Genomic DNA, 14,214 nt, shown 5'->3' with positions numbered 1-14,214 from the left:
TGAGAGGTCATCTAGTCCAGTCCCCTGCACTCATGGCAGGACTAAATATTATGTAGACCTGAGCTCCTGGCCTGGGAGGCTAGCCCCCGACTCCTCCCCTGCTGTTCCCCCTCCCCTGCAGCCTCAGCTCGCTCCACCGCCGGCGCAATCTTCTGGGCGGCGTGGCTGCAAGCTTCTGGGACAGCGCAGCTGCAGAGCTCGGCCTGACCCGGTGCTCTGTGCTACGCGGTGGCGATGGCGTGGCTGGCTCCAGCGGGGCGGTGCGGCTGTAGCACTGCCAGCCAACGATGCTCCAGGCAGGGTGGTAAGGGGGAAGGGAGCGGGGGTTTGGATAGAGGGCAGAGGAGTTTGGGGTGGTGGTGATCAGGGGGCGGGGGTGTGGATAGGGGGCGGGGCAGTCAGAGGGCAGGGAACAGGGGGGTTGAATGGGGCAAGAGTCCCGGGGGGGGAGGGGGCCACGACTCCCGCCCCTAACCGGCTCTCCATGCAATTTCCGAAACCCGATGAGGCCCTCAGGCCAAAAAGTTTGTCTGCCCCGATCTAGACCATCCCTGACAGGTGTTTGTCTAACCTGCTCTTAAAAATCTCCAGTGATGGAGATTCCACAACCTCCCTAGGCAATTTATTCCAGTGCTTAGCCACCCTTACAGTTAGGGAGTTTTTCTTAATGTCCAACCTAAACTGCCCTTGCTGCAATGAAAGCCGCTTACTTGTCCTATCCTCAGAGGTTAAGGAGAACAATTTTTCCTCCTTATAACAACCTTTTATGTACTTGAAAACTGTTATGTCCCCTCTGAGTCTTCTTTTCTCCAGACTAAACAAACCCAGTATTTTCAATCTTCTCTCATAGGTCAAGTTTCTAGACCTAGAGGGAAAAAACCCAAATCACTTTCTTTGACAGCAAAAATGGAGAAGCCAAGCATGCTTGAAGATAACAAATACTTTGGCAAATAGTGTTATAACAGATTTCATTAAAGATAGTCAACCTAAAATACAGCTCCTTTAAAACTGAAAACATCTGTGTTGGAAAGCGGTGGAAAAGGGTGAGGCTGCATTTCTGGCCAAACTGAAGTAAACTTTGTTGTTGCAGTAGGACAGTTTATCAAAGCTGCATCCTGCTTATTAACTTGGCAAAACTCAATGTGACACTGTCAAATGCTAGTTAAAATAAATCCATTTGTTTCCCAACCAATAATGTCTTCAGAATTCACTAAATCAGTATCTACAACTCATCCTGCAACTGGTTGTTGTTGTTGTTAATTATTATCATTAATAAATATTTATACTATGGTAGCACCTACAAACCCTGGTCAGCATCAAGGCTCCTTTGGGCTAGCTGCTACAAAAGCATTAACATAGCACGATTTAGGATCAGGACGGTGGCTATCTTAGCTCTGCACAGATATGCAAGTGGAAGAAAGGACACAAGGAGCTTTCCATGCCTCTTGTGCCTCTCTTGAGGGCAGGGCACAATCCCACTGGCAAACCAGAAGCATTAGCTTCCCAAAAACTGGAGTGGTGGGAAGGGCCATGGCAGGGCTGACCCAGTGTAAGGCTGGAAGGGATCTTGAGAAGTAATTTAGTAGAGTCCCCTGAGCTGAGGCAGAACCAAGTACTGTATACCTAGACAATGTTTGTCTAATCCAGAGTTTCTCAAACTGGGGTCTGCGAACCCCTGGGGGTCCATGAGGGTACTCCAGGGGTCTATGGGCCCTGTTGATCAACTCAACTCCTCCCCCTCCCTCCCAGTGCCTCCTGCATGCCAGGAAACAGCTGTTCAGCAGCATGCAGGAGATGCTGGAAGAGAAAGGGAGAAGCAGGGACGGGGCGCACTCAGGGCAGGGGGCGGAATCATGTCCAGGGCCGCTGGCCCTACTGATCAACTTCTTCCCCCTCCCTCCCAGTGCCTCCTTCACACCAGGGAACAGCTGTTCAGTGGGGTGCAGGAGGCACTGGGAGGGAGGAAGAGGAGCGGGGACGGGGCGCGCTCAGGGGAGAGGGCAGAAAGAGGCGGGAAAGAGGAGGGGCAGGGGTACAGCAGGGGCAGGAAGAGATGGGGTGGGACTTTGGGGGAAGGGGGAAGGCCTGAGGCTGAGCGGGGATCTTGGGGTCCACAAAAAATTTTAAATCAAAATGGGGGTCCTCGGGTTGCTAAAAAGTTTGAGAACCACTGGTCTAACCTGTTCTTAAAAACCAACAATCATGGTAATTCCACAATCTCCCTTAGTATTCTATTCCAGTACTTACCTATCTTTATAGTTAGAAACTTTCCCCTAATATCTAACCTAAATCTCCCTTGCTGCAAATTAAGCCATACTTCTTGCCCTACCTTCAATGGACACAGAGGACATCTGATCACAATCCTCTTTATAGAACCCCTTAACATATCTGAAGACTTATCAGCTCCCACCTCAGTTGTCTTTTCTCAAGACTAAACACACCCAATTTTTTTAAAATCTTTCCTCATAGATCAGGTTTTCTAACCCTTTGATCATTTTCATTGCTCTTTTCTGGACTCTTTCCAGTTTGTTCATACTGGACACAATACTTCAATTGAGGCCTTACCAGAGCCATATAGAGAAGAACAATTAACTTCTGTTTCTTAGATATGACACTCCTGTTAATACACCCCAGAATTATATTAGCTTTCTTTGCAACTGCATCACATTGTTGGCTCATATTCAATTTGTGATCTACTATAACCCTCAGATATCCTTTTGAGCAGTACTACCGCCTAACTAGTTATTCCCCATTTTGTAGTTATTCATTTGATTTTTTCCTTCTGAAGTGCAATACTTTGCACTTCTTTATTGAATTTCCTCTTGTTGATTTTCAGACCAATTCTCTAATTTGCCCTGATCATTTTGAATTCTAATCCTGTTCTCCAAAGTGCTATGGACCAATCCCAGCTGCAAATTTTATAATACCCTCCACTCCAACTCATTAATAAAAATACTGAATAGTATGAGTACCAGGCCAAGGACAGACCCCTGTGGGACCCCATTAGATATGTACTTTCAATTTGACAACAAGCCATTGATAACTACTCTTTGAGTACAGTTTTTCCGATCAGTTGTTCACCCACTTTATAGTAACTTCATCTAGACCACATTTCTCTAGGTCGCTTATGAGAATGTCACGTAGGACAGTGTCAAAAAAATCAAGATATATCATGTCTACTATTTCTCCCATCCCTCTAGCCCTCTCAAAAAAGGGAAATTAGATTGGTTGGCAAGATTTTTTCCCAACAAATCCAAATTGGTTATTACTTATAACTCTATTATCCTCTAGGTGTTTACAAATTGATTAATATTATGTTCTAGTATCTTTCCAAATATCAAAGTTATACTGACTATTCTATAATGCCCCGAGTCATCTTTGTTCCTCTTCTGAAAGCAGGCAAACAGTACCTTTCTCCTGTCCTCTGAAACATCGCCCCTCCTCCAACTGTTCTCAAAGATGATCACTAATTGTTCTGAGATTACTTCAGCTAGTACTGGGTGAATTTCATCAAGACTAACTTATCTAAATATTCTTTAACCTATTCTTTCTTTATTCTAGAGTGTGTTCTGTCTCCCTGGTTGTTAATATTTTGTTAAGCATCTGGTCACAATTAACTATTTTAGACAAAACAAGCAAAATAGACGCTAAACACCTCAACCTTCTTAATGTTGTCCATTACTAGCTCTCCTTTGCTAAATAGAGGACCTACTTGTTCCTTCATCTTTCTCTTGTTGCTAATATATTTATAGAACCTCTTTTTATTGCCTTTTATGTCCTTTGTTAGGTGTAACTCATTTTGTGCCTTAGCCTTTATGATTTTTGTCCCCACATGCTTGTGCTATTATTTCATATTCCCCCTTAGCAATTTGTCCATTTCCACTTTTTGTAGGATTCCTTTTTGATTTTCAGGTCATTAAAGAGCTGATGCAGCCATATGAACCTCTTTTCTTCTATATTTCCTTTTCATTGGGACAGTTTGCTGTTGTGTCTTTAATATTGTGTCTTTTTAAGAAACTGCCTGCTCTCCCGGACTGTTTTGCCTTAGATTTGCTTTGCATGGGACCTTATCTACTAGTTTTCCGAGTTTGCTAAAGTCTGCTTTTTTTAAACTAATTGTCCTTATTCTGTGGCTCTCACTCACTTCCTTTCCTAAGAATCAGGAAGCCTATCACATCATGATCACTTTCACCTAAGTTGCCTTTCACCTTCACAACTAATACTCCGTTTGTCAAAATCAATGACAATCAATCTAAAATGACAGTGCTCCTGCTTACTTACCCACCATCTAAAACAGGTTGTCCCCAACACATTCCAAGAACTTACTGGACATTGTGTTTTGCCATATTACTTTTCCAAAGGATATCTGGGTAGTAAAAGTCCTCATTAATACCAGATCTTGTTTTTTGGATCTTTCTGTTTGTTCTAGAAATACCTCATCCACCTCCTCCCCCTGATTTGTTGGACTGTTTTCCCCCTCTTTTATCTTCACTTAGAAACTTCCCACTGGCCTGCCTTTAACCTCCTTTTGGACCTCAGAACAAGTGGGTACATTCTTGATGGGTACAATGCAATGCGTCCTCCCTCCCCCCCGCCAGCCTGTCTTTCCTGAACAAGTTATACTCTTTTTTTCCCCAATATTCCAGTCATGAGATTTATCCCACCAAGTCTCTTTCGCTTGTGTATTAAGACTTCCAGTTTTTCCTGTTTATTCCCCATAGCGCTGGCATTTATGTATAGTCATCTAAGATGTGCAGACTCCCCCACTGTTTTCCCTCTTGTTACTCCTATGACCCTATTGTAATTTGCCATTCCCCCCCATCCCTCCTAACTTTCAGCCCTCTGTTAAGGTCACCTTCTTTTATACCTAACCTGAAGCCTTTTGTCACCTGCCCCTTTGGAATCTAGATTACAGCCCTCTTTACTAGGGTGGTGAGTCAGTGTTCCAAGATGCTCTTTCTCTTCTTCATCAGGTGGAGGAAGTGCATGCTGCACCCTTTCAAGGGGTCATAGAGCAGCTGTTGTAATGTACACTCCTGTTAAGCCCAGAAGGAACTTTTACAGAGTCAGCCAAAATTCTTCCCAAACTCCCACTCCCTTAATGTCCCTTCTCACATGCCTCCAATGTAGCATCTCATTCAAAGCCACAATCTGCCTTTATGTGTATTACAGAATATTTCTACATTCCTACCTTTTTTAATAAATAAATGCAGTTTCTTAATCCTCATTGCAGTTACTATGGACTTACTTGAGTGAGCCATTTGAACTGAAGATTTCACTGCGACTCAATTCAGAAATCCCATTTCCAATAAAAACTTTGGTTCCCAGAAATTCTTTGGCTCCTCTTTTACACTTTCCTTCAATATCAGAGTATACAGAGACCACATCTCCAGCTTTCATAACTAGGGAAAGAAAGAGATTTTTTTAAAATGCATTATTTGGCAAGAGAACAGTGCTCAACTCATCTGGGACTTCTGATGGGCCATGTACTTCAACCCCTTGCATCACAGCAATATTCATTTAGGGTCAAGACGAGCTTCGAGTTTCTCCAGTGTTGGCTAGTCCACGAAGTCACCTGGCAGTTTTCCCATTGCCTAATTATTTTCTGCACACAAAATACAACAGAGAAGCCAGCTCTGTGTAAAGGACTTAGTTGAGCAAGGTACTTAAGCATGTGCCTAATCATAAGAATACAAGTAGTCCCACTGTCTTCAATATCTTGCTGCACTGCTGCCTAGAAGAGCTTGAAGAACATTTTGGTTTCTGGTACAGGAGATTCTGTTAAGCCTGCTTGGAATAAAGCAGTAAGAAAGCATGGTCCACATGTGGACTTGCTGAGCTCTGCCTCTACTTGTAAAAGCTTCATTCTGAGAGCAACTATTATTCAAACCACGCTTAGAGATTTCTCCCTAGATGCTTTTCTAGGATCTCTTTATTGAAGGGCCTGGCTGGTTGTACTAGAGGAAAACTACAGAGGCAAAACTAAGCTTTTGAACTGGGAATGAATGTGGCAGTTTAAAGCTCCTCAAAAGAGTTAGAGTTTGTGTTTCAGAGATCTTTCCTATGACCAAGAGGCTAGATTAAATGTGCCCGAGGGAAAGGATCATTTTATTATAGACACATGCTTTTAGAACTTTTCAAAACTGTATTATATTTATGATCAATTCTTGTAGCCAGAAATAAATTCTACACTAGATAATTTTCTTCTTGGGATATCTACAATACCCAAAACACTGACACTCCATGTTGCTATCATCTACCTAGTATTTGTAAAATTTGCAGATATTTAACTTTACCTCCCATCAAATTATTTGTCCATCCTCACTTGTAAAGCCAAAAGATTTTTCCCCTTGTTGTCTATCTCTTTAGAATACAGCAGCAATCTGTCGAATTTTTAGTTATAACTTGCAATAATTGTGTTTTCTCTCCATTCAGGCAGCTATATTGGTTAACCCAAAGCTTAAAATTAAGATTTGTCAAACTAAGCTTAAAGACCTTCGATCACTGATTCCTTATCTGTTTAACTTGATCAATGATTAAGAGGCCCACTTATGCACTACCATTCATGTCTTGTTATACCATCTGTGCTGAGTGCAATTTCTAGGGGTTTATTGTACCTGACTTCAGGCTGACAGCATACTCTCCTACTTCATTTTCCTATCTGCAATTCCTCTAAAATATTTTTAAAGTCCTATTGAAGTATGTTTCCCTTTTATTTGATGCTGTTTGCTAATGTACGCAATGATGATAAATCACTTGCTCACCCAGTAAGTATTTTGAATATTTATGAGTAGAACTGTACAAAATGAAAGCTGTTTCAACAATAGTTGAAGCAACTTACTTGTTTTCTCATAAATGCCTAGATTCAGGAAAACATACATATTAAGTCAGGGGTTCTCAAACTGGTGGTCGGGACCCCTGAGGGGGTCACGAGGTTATTATACGGAAGGCCGTGAGCTGTCAGCCTCCACCCCAAACCCTGCTTTGCCTCCAGCGTTTATAATGGTGTTAAATATATGAAAAAGTGTTTTTAAGTTAGAAGGGGCGTCACACTCAGAGGCTTGCTATGTGAAAGAGTCACCAGTAAAAAAAGTTTGAGAGCCACTGTATTAATTCAATGGGACTTCAGCTCATGCTTAAAGTTAAGCATGAGTTTAAGTACTTTTCTGAATAGGACTAAATTTAAGCACATGTATAAGTGCTTTTTTTATTCAGGGCCAAAATTTGCTTTCATCCTCATCAGCGGTTCTCAAACTTTAGCAACCCGAGGACCCCCATTTTGATTTAAAAATTTTTGCGGACCCCAAAGCCCCCCTCAGGCCCCACTCCCACTCCACCCCTTCCCCCAAGGCCCCACCCTACCCCTCCTCTTCCCTGCCTCTTTCCGCCCCCTCCCCCGAACATGCCCCATCCCCGCTCCTCCCCCTCCCTCCCAGTGCCTCCTGCACTACACTGAACAGCTGTTCCCCAACGTGCAGGAGGTGCTGGGAGAGTGGGGGAGGAATTGAGGGAGGGAGGGAGGGGGAGGAGTTGATCAGCGGGGCCCCCGGACCTCCTGGAGTACCCTCGTGGACACCAGTTTGTGAAACGCTGATCTAGATGGAAAAAAAAAGAGCTGTGGTTAACACAGCCATAGTCACTACCACTATAATAACAAAGTGAATCATCCACAATTATATTATAAAAGTTAGTTTGACCTTTAAATAATAAATAGCACAAATTGTTTCAATATGAAGCTGAAAACTAAGCACTGTTCAAGAGCATATGTAAAAGACTATTTTCTAGCTCACTGGCACTGGAAGAGAGACACAAGACAGTACTGAGGGTAAATATTGACTTTAATAGCAACTACTGTAGCTTATTAGAAAATCTACAAAATTAATCTCTCTGGTATACACCAAAATGGCTTAACTTTTCAGTTTTGTCAGGTTATGTATCACTTGAAAACATCTGATGTTTGTAAAAAAACCCTTTTTCAAGTCAAAAGAAGAAGAATGTAAAAATATCAAAGACAGACAATCCTGCTGTTAAGAAACTGAAGTCTCTAAAAAGGAGAGAGAACTCAAAGCAGCACAGAAGAGGAGAGGTAGCACTCACCATTTTGGTATATGTATTGTGCAAGAAAAATCATGCAAACAAAACCAAACAAAACCAAAGTAAAACAGATACTAGATGTCAACTGGAATGCATGGTCGTTTCCCGCCTCTAAATTCTATTGGAATATATTAACTAACTCTTACATTTTGAAGCAGATATGATTCCTGGAACAAAGACGTGCGCTCCTCGTAGCACTGAATTCCCACACTGGGCTCCAACAATGACTTCAGATGATTGCTTTTGTAGATCCTTCCTGAGGATACAAAGTGTAATTTCATTACAAAAACCTGCTGACATCAGTCTATTTCAGGAAAAAAGTGTCAGTTCATACATGCTGTTTGAGAAAGGGTGGTGGAGAAATATGCACCTACTGTATATCAAACTTACAAGATGTAGTTCAGTCCTGAAAAAAGTAAAGAATAAAACCAAGTGACAGTCCTTGGAAAAATGCAGATTCAGCCCCAAAACTGCTACTGCCAAAAATCTGATACCAATATACAAAATCAAGTTGTTAACAAGTGTGAAAATCATTCTTCTCCACTTTCTCTGCCAGTAACAACTTAGTGTTCAAGCAGGATACTCAAAAAGTGACCTTTTAAATTTAATAACTGCCATAAATCTTTATTACAACAAACATTTTAACAGGATGCAGGGAATTTTGCTAATAGCAACTGTGTGCAGATTGGTAATAAGGAAGGTAATGACTCAGACTTGTCAAGGACAAGTACAAATAGTGGACTATTTAGAGATTGGTACTTCAAAGAAGGATTTAAGGTCTGTGCAGGACAACAAATAATGAAGTACTGTCCAACACTGTAAAAGAGAAATAGCAAATACCATAATGTGCAGTTTGTACACACTAGTATTGTTTATGACCCCTATAGTTTACAAGCCCACTTGACATAGTCTTGGTAAACTCAAAATTGACAATTGTGTGTAATTTTGAAGCCTCATTATAAGAAAGATCACTTAGATTATCCTTCTAACTGTAAACTCAAATTAAGCAATAGAAAAATTCAAAGAGGGCAAACAATGAGGGAACTCTAAAGTTGTCTAAATGAAAACTAGAAAAAAAAACAGCTTAAATGTGAATAGTAAGGAGATAAATGTAACTCTGGAATTCCTGTTCAACATTATCATTTATGCCACCTTCCCTAAATACACTCATGTGAGTCTTGTACATACAAGTTTTCTAACAAAGGAATACTGTGCACTACTGCAAGATCCTATACTTTGGAGCCCTGCCAAACAGTCCCTAGCTCTTCAGCAGAGATAATCTACCTCCTCCTAACATACTCTGCTACAGGGCAATTGCTGTAGGGAAAACTAATATGAAGTCCATTATCATAAATGGAGAAAGAAGATTATGGTCTTTTAAAATATAACAAAATTCTGGGGGAGTTTGAAAGATCAAAAATTGATGTTATCTAGGACAAGACTGCATATTTTGGCTTTATAAACACTTGCAACATTTTAATGGTGTCTAAGTTATCAAAAATGGTTAATGTAAAACCTATCGTGAAACTCAGTAACACAAATTAGTTGTTAAAGTCTTAAAATTACAAACCTGGGTCCAATGACAGGAATGAGTAAGATGTCCTGGAGTTGTGGGTGCTGAAGAACTGGCACACTAAGACCTTTATATTGCTGTTGAATTTTTAAAAAAATAAAAGAATATTAACAACAATGCTTTAAAAAGTACTTTATTGTTCTTGGAATTAATTTATTTTTCAATTCACACTTTATACCTGTGAATGGTAGAACAGTCTCTTTAAGTGATGAGAAGCTGAGAAATCCTACATTAGGAAATGCTGTATATTATAAATACTCAAGCTAAAACACAGAGATAAATTAGTACATTCAGAAATGCTAAGACCACAATAGGAGTCATTGACAGGATTCATTACAGAGCACAGGAGTGAATCCTGAACATTCATATGCTCCTGGAGCCTATTTTTTCTGGCACTAGAAGTCTGGGCCATGCTACAAACAGCCAGACACACTATCACTAATAACAGCCAAAGAAAGGCTCAAATTAGATGAAGACTTGCTCAATGTATTCATGTGGAGATCTTTCCTATTTGACATCTCAGATGATGCTCATTTTGATGGCTCATTTCAACTGAGAGGGATGTGAGAAGCTGTGGTTGAGTGTTAGGGACCTGATTTCATATTAATTTGAAAAGGCTCTAAACTGAGTTGCCATTTTAAAACTGTTCCTAGACTTTCATAAGCGGTGTCTTTCCACACATCCCAATAACTGGAAATCAGTGCGCATCTTATAAAGAGGTATTTTCTCCTTTAAATTGTATGCTTTGTGATGTTATTAAAACAGGCATTAATGTTATAGTTTTTTTTTTTTTTTTTGGAGTATACTTCGAATTAAAACTGTTTATCATCATGAAAAAGCTAGCTATATTTCTGTTTTTAGCAAAGCATTTTCCCTTACAAAGCAAAATATTTGACTAAAATACCAGTTCCAGATTCCTAGAATGAGTTGTATGATAAAACAAGCATAACTCATTACCCTCCTAGGAAATAGTTAGAGTAGCGTCAACTGCTTTCGCATATCAGAAACGTCTTGGCTCCTGTCATGCAGTTGCTGTCTGTAAACCCACAAATATCAATATTTTATTTATTGACTAACCAGATCTTCTCAGAAAGACTGAAGAGATATGGTAGGATTTCTAAACAATTTATTTTCGGACCTTCTGGCTTACAATTAATTATCTCTGTCAGATAAAGACAGTCATGAAATAAATAGAACAAAAAAAAATCCAAAAATTTACTAAACATCAAAGCATTTTCTAACAAGTTACACCAGCAGGGGGGAATCGCTCAAATTATTTGGATACTTGGTTTCATTCAATTTCACACACTTTTTAAATAAGACAATGCAACATCAGTTCATTTTGCTGTCACCTTTTATTAAAAGCAAGCTCTATACTTGTTGCATATATCTTCTCGGACTACCAGTTTCTATTTCTGTTGTCTTGTCTAGATTGCAGTGCCTTCCTTCTACATTTGTAAAGCATTTAGCACAAAGGGGCCCAAATCCTAATTAGGGTCTACAGGTGCTACTATAATACAAATAATCCACAAGTATAATATGATCCTTATTTATAGATTTTAAATTTCTGAAGGAATGTGCACGTTTTGAAAATGCAAAGGGAGAAATTATGTTTCTCTGAATCAATTGCTGGTATTTTTTATTAGACCTTATCTACAATTAAACTCAAGTTCTTTAGAACTTTGCAAAAAAAAAAAAAAAAATGTGTCTTTTCTCCTGTTGTTGAAAGCACCTTTGTTCTAGGGTACTATGGGTATTTTTAACTTCCTTTGATCAATCAGATATTGACTAGTATTGGACTTAACTGACAGACAGGGGCGGCTCTAGCTTTTTTGCCACCCCAAGCATGGCAGGCAGAATTCGTGGGACTGGCAGACCTCCTGCAGGCAAGTCGTCGAAGGCTGCCTGACTGCCGCCCTCGCAGGGACCGGCAGGGTGTCCCCCGCAGCTTGCCGCCACAGGCACGCGCTTGGAGTGCTGGTGCCTGGAGCCGCCGCTGCTCACAGACTCTACCTATGTTTCCATGTGACTCTGAAAATGCTAACAGGATTTTAATCCCAGCACCAAACTGAAAGTAGACATATCCACCAAGTTTAGGAATTGTTTCCATTATTTGAAAAAAGGCATTTGCAATCAGCTACAAAACCAGAAATCATGTAGCTATCTTTAGTGATAACCAGGAAACAAAACTGCACAAACCTTGTGGATCTCTTCAAACAGCAGATTTTTCACTTGTTTCACTGAAGCCAAGTGAGTGTTAACTCTAACAGTTGTGAAAGCTGGAGGATGAGATAGACTATTTAACAGAGATTCATATTTCCTCTCTGCTTCCAGAGTGCCTAAAGCACTTATGAGCTAAAAGAAAAAAAGATATATATTAATAATAAATGGCTTCATGCAGTAGTGCTTGTTGTACTCAAAAAGTTTAAATCAACTATTACTTTGTATACGTCATGTAATAGACACTCAGATGCATGTGCAGCTCCCACTGACTTCAGTGAGAATCACATACGCATACTTGAGGGCAGAATCTGGCTGCTGAAAAGACCAGTCTATTTATTGAACAAGAGTATTCTAAACAATCTGATATTGGAACAGGCATCAGAATTCATCTTCATTGATTTGATATTGCTCTATTAAGTGGTATGCCTAGCTTGCTGTACAAAGCAAACAGAGACAAAAAAAGCAGACTACAATTCAAAGTTGTGATGAGTTTGTGTGATGGATGAAGAAGGCTTGAAAAATTGTTTCTTTTTTTTTTTTTTACAGTAGAAATTCAGGTAGTTTGTTTACTCTGTGGGAAGTGGTGGGTGTTTGTTTTTTTCCTTTTTGATGGGGGGATGGTGGTAGTGATGATTGATCTTGGAAGACTTTAAAGAAGACTAGAATTAGTAGATTGTGATACCTCAATATGAGTTTTCTTGGAACTTTTTAACTAAACATTTATTAACAGTATATTCAGTTTATTAAAAATCCCAAAAATTTTAAACAAAATTTCTTCTTATATCTATATTCATACTTTTAGAAATCACACATTAGACTAGTCCTTGTAACTTCTAGATGGAATTAACAATCCTAGGCCCCAATCCTTCAATGAGCAGTGTACAGTCAGACTCCTGAATCCACACAGGACCATTGAAGTCAATGATGCTCTGCATGGAGGTCATTACAGGATCAGAACCCTTTGCTGAAAAGATCTCTCTAACTCTAAATACTAAAGATATACTTTTATTGTGCGAGGCATTTATCAGTAACTTCATACAAAAAATAAAGTTAAAAGATTGTAAATGTCTGCATAGTTCAGCATTCAACCAGTGAAAGGCAAATTTGTTTACACAGGCTGACTGGTTGAGTAATCTTTATCACATACCTCCTTATTTCTAAACACGTTCCCAAGGTAATCTTCAACTTCTGGTTGCAGTAATATTTTTGAAAAAAAAGACATTTTCCTTTATAGTGCAATAGCCTTCCTGGTAAACAACAGCAATAAACGCATTAATGTTTTCTTTATTAAAGATATGTAATTTGCATAATTCATAATTAAATACCCAAATGAAAAGGGCTGCAAAAAATTCAGGATGTGTTGTGTATGATAGTTATTCAACAGTACCATAAGAAAATATATGGGACATTCTGAGGCACATAATTAGGTGTGTCATGACATTATCTCCTCCAGGTGTCTCACCAATGTGAATTTCATCAAAACAATAAGAAATTTTTTCAAAACACTGATTTTTTTTTTTTTGATTTTTTAAGTATTACGGCTCACAGTAAAGTGAATGGACTTGCATAACTTACTAAAACCCAATGCAACTTTTTACAAGATGTATCCCTAAGTTATGAGTTACTGGCTAGTTTGTACTGGCTAGATGATGCAGTTGTACTTTTATTCAGAATTGTAAACATAGCTCAGGACACACCTACAGTGCAACTATTAATTGTATTTTAACATGTGCTAATTAACTATTAGAAATTGCATTTTACACAAAGAATTAATTCTAACAATCTGATTATTCCATTAATAAATTGCTTGCCACCATAAAGGGACCAATGATAATAAAAAAACCAACATCACATTCATGTAAATTGTTTTATCACAACTATAAAGATACAGCCTTTAATTTGTGGGGAGGACTGTACACAGTGAATGGTTTTAAGATACAATTGTGTGATCTTTCGTTCTTTCTGAACAAAGCATTTAATGTCTTCTCAATGCAAATAAATGAACATAATGATACATAACTTATCTATCTGGTATAGTGTAATAAATGGTAAATAACTATTATATTTGATATTTTTCAAATGTTCTTTCCAAAGGTGTTTGCCAAATGTTAACTAGAAGATCTACCTTCCATTTTCCTGTGCAGTACATTTGCCCTAAATTATGCATCAGGGACCCTCCACAATATTCTCCCCTCCCTACCCAAAGTCCAATCCAATCATCCTAGTATGTGCTTAATATATTTATATTAACTTTTCTCAAATTTAAAAATTCCAGTATACTATGTATCATTTATAACAATGAGTAACTGCACTGCAGATGTCAG

General features: G+C 39.3%; 1 protein-coding gene across 11 annotated transcripts in view; it reads right to left on the bottom strand.

Moving 5' to 3' along the window:
- NSUN6 (NOP2/Sun RNA methyltransferase 6) overlaps positions 1 to 14,214 on the bottom strand; it is a 42,218-nt gene that overhangs the window by 25,997 nt on the left and 2,007 nt on the right. For 7 of the 11 annotated variants that reach the window (XM_065583003.1, XM_005308112.4, XM_065583002.1 and 4 more), the window contains exons 2-6: positions 13,038 to 13,137; positions 11,867 to 12,022; positions 9,665 to 9,744; positions 8,241 to 8,350; positions 5,249 to 5,402 (exon numbers count right to left, since the gene is read on the bottom strand). In XM_065583003.1, coding sequence (XP_065439075.1) covers positions 5,249 to 5,402; positions 8,241 to 8,350; positions 9,665 to 9,744; positions 11,867 to 12,022; positions 13,038 to 13,112 — 575 coding nt within the window. In that variant the 5' untranslated portion in view covers positions 13,113 to 13,137. The remainder of the gene's footprint in view (positions 1 to 5,248; positions 5,403 to 8,240; positions 8,351 to 9,664; positions 9,745 to 11,866; positions 12,023 to 13,037; positions 13,138 to 14,214) is intronic. The other 4 variants (XM_065583005.1, XM_042857521.2, XM_065583004.1 and 1 more) reach the window with 2 other exon arrangements.

This window comes from Chrysemys picta, chromosome 2 (genome assembly GCF_011386835.1).
Source record: "Chrysemys picta bellii isolate R12L10 chromosome 2, ASM1138683v2, whole genome shotgun sequence".
Lineage (NCBI taxonomy): Eukaryota > Metazoa > Chordata > Testudines > Emydidae > Chrysemys > Chrysemys picta.
Note: the sequence above shows the minus strand (reverse complement) of the source record. Positions and strands in the feature narration are given on the sequence as shown.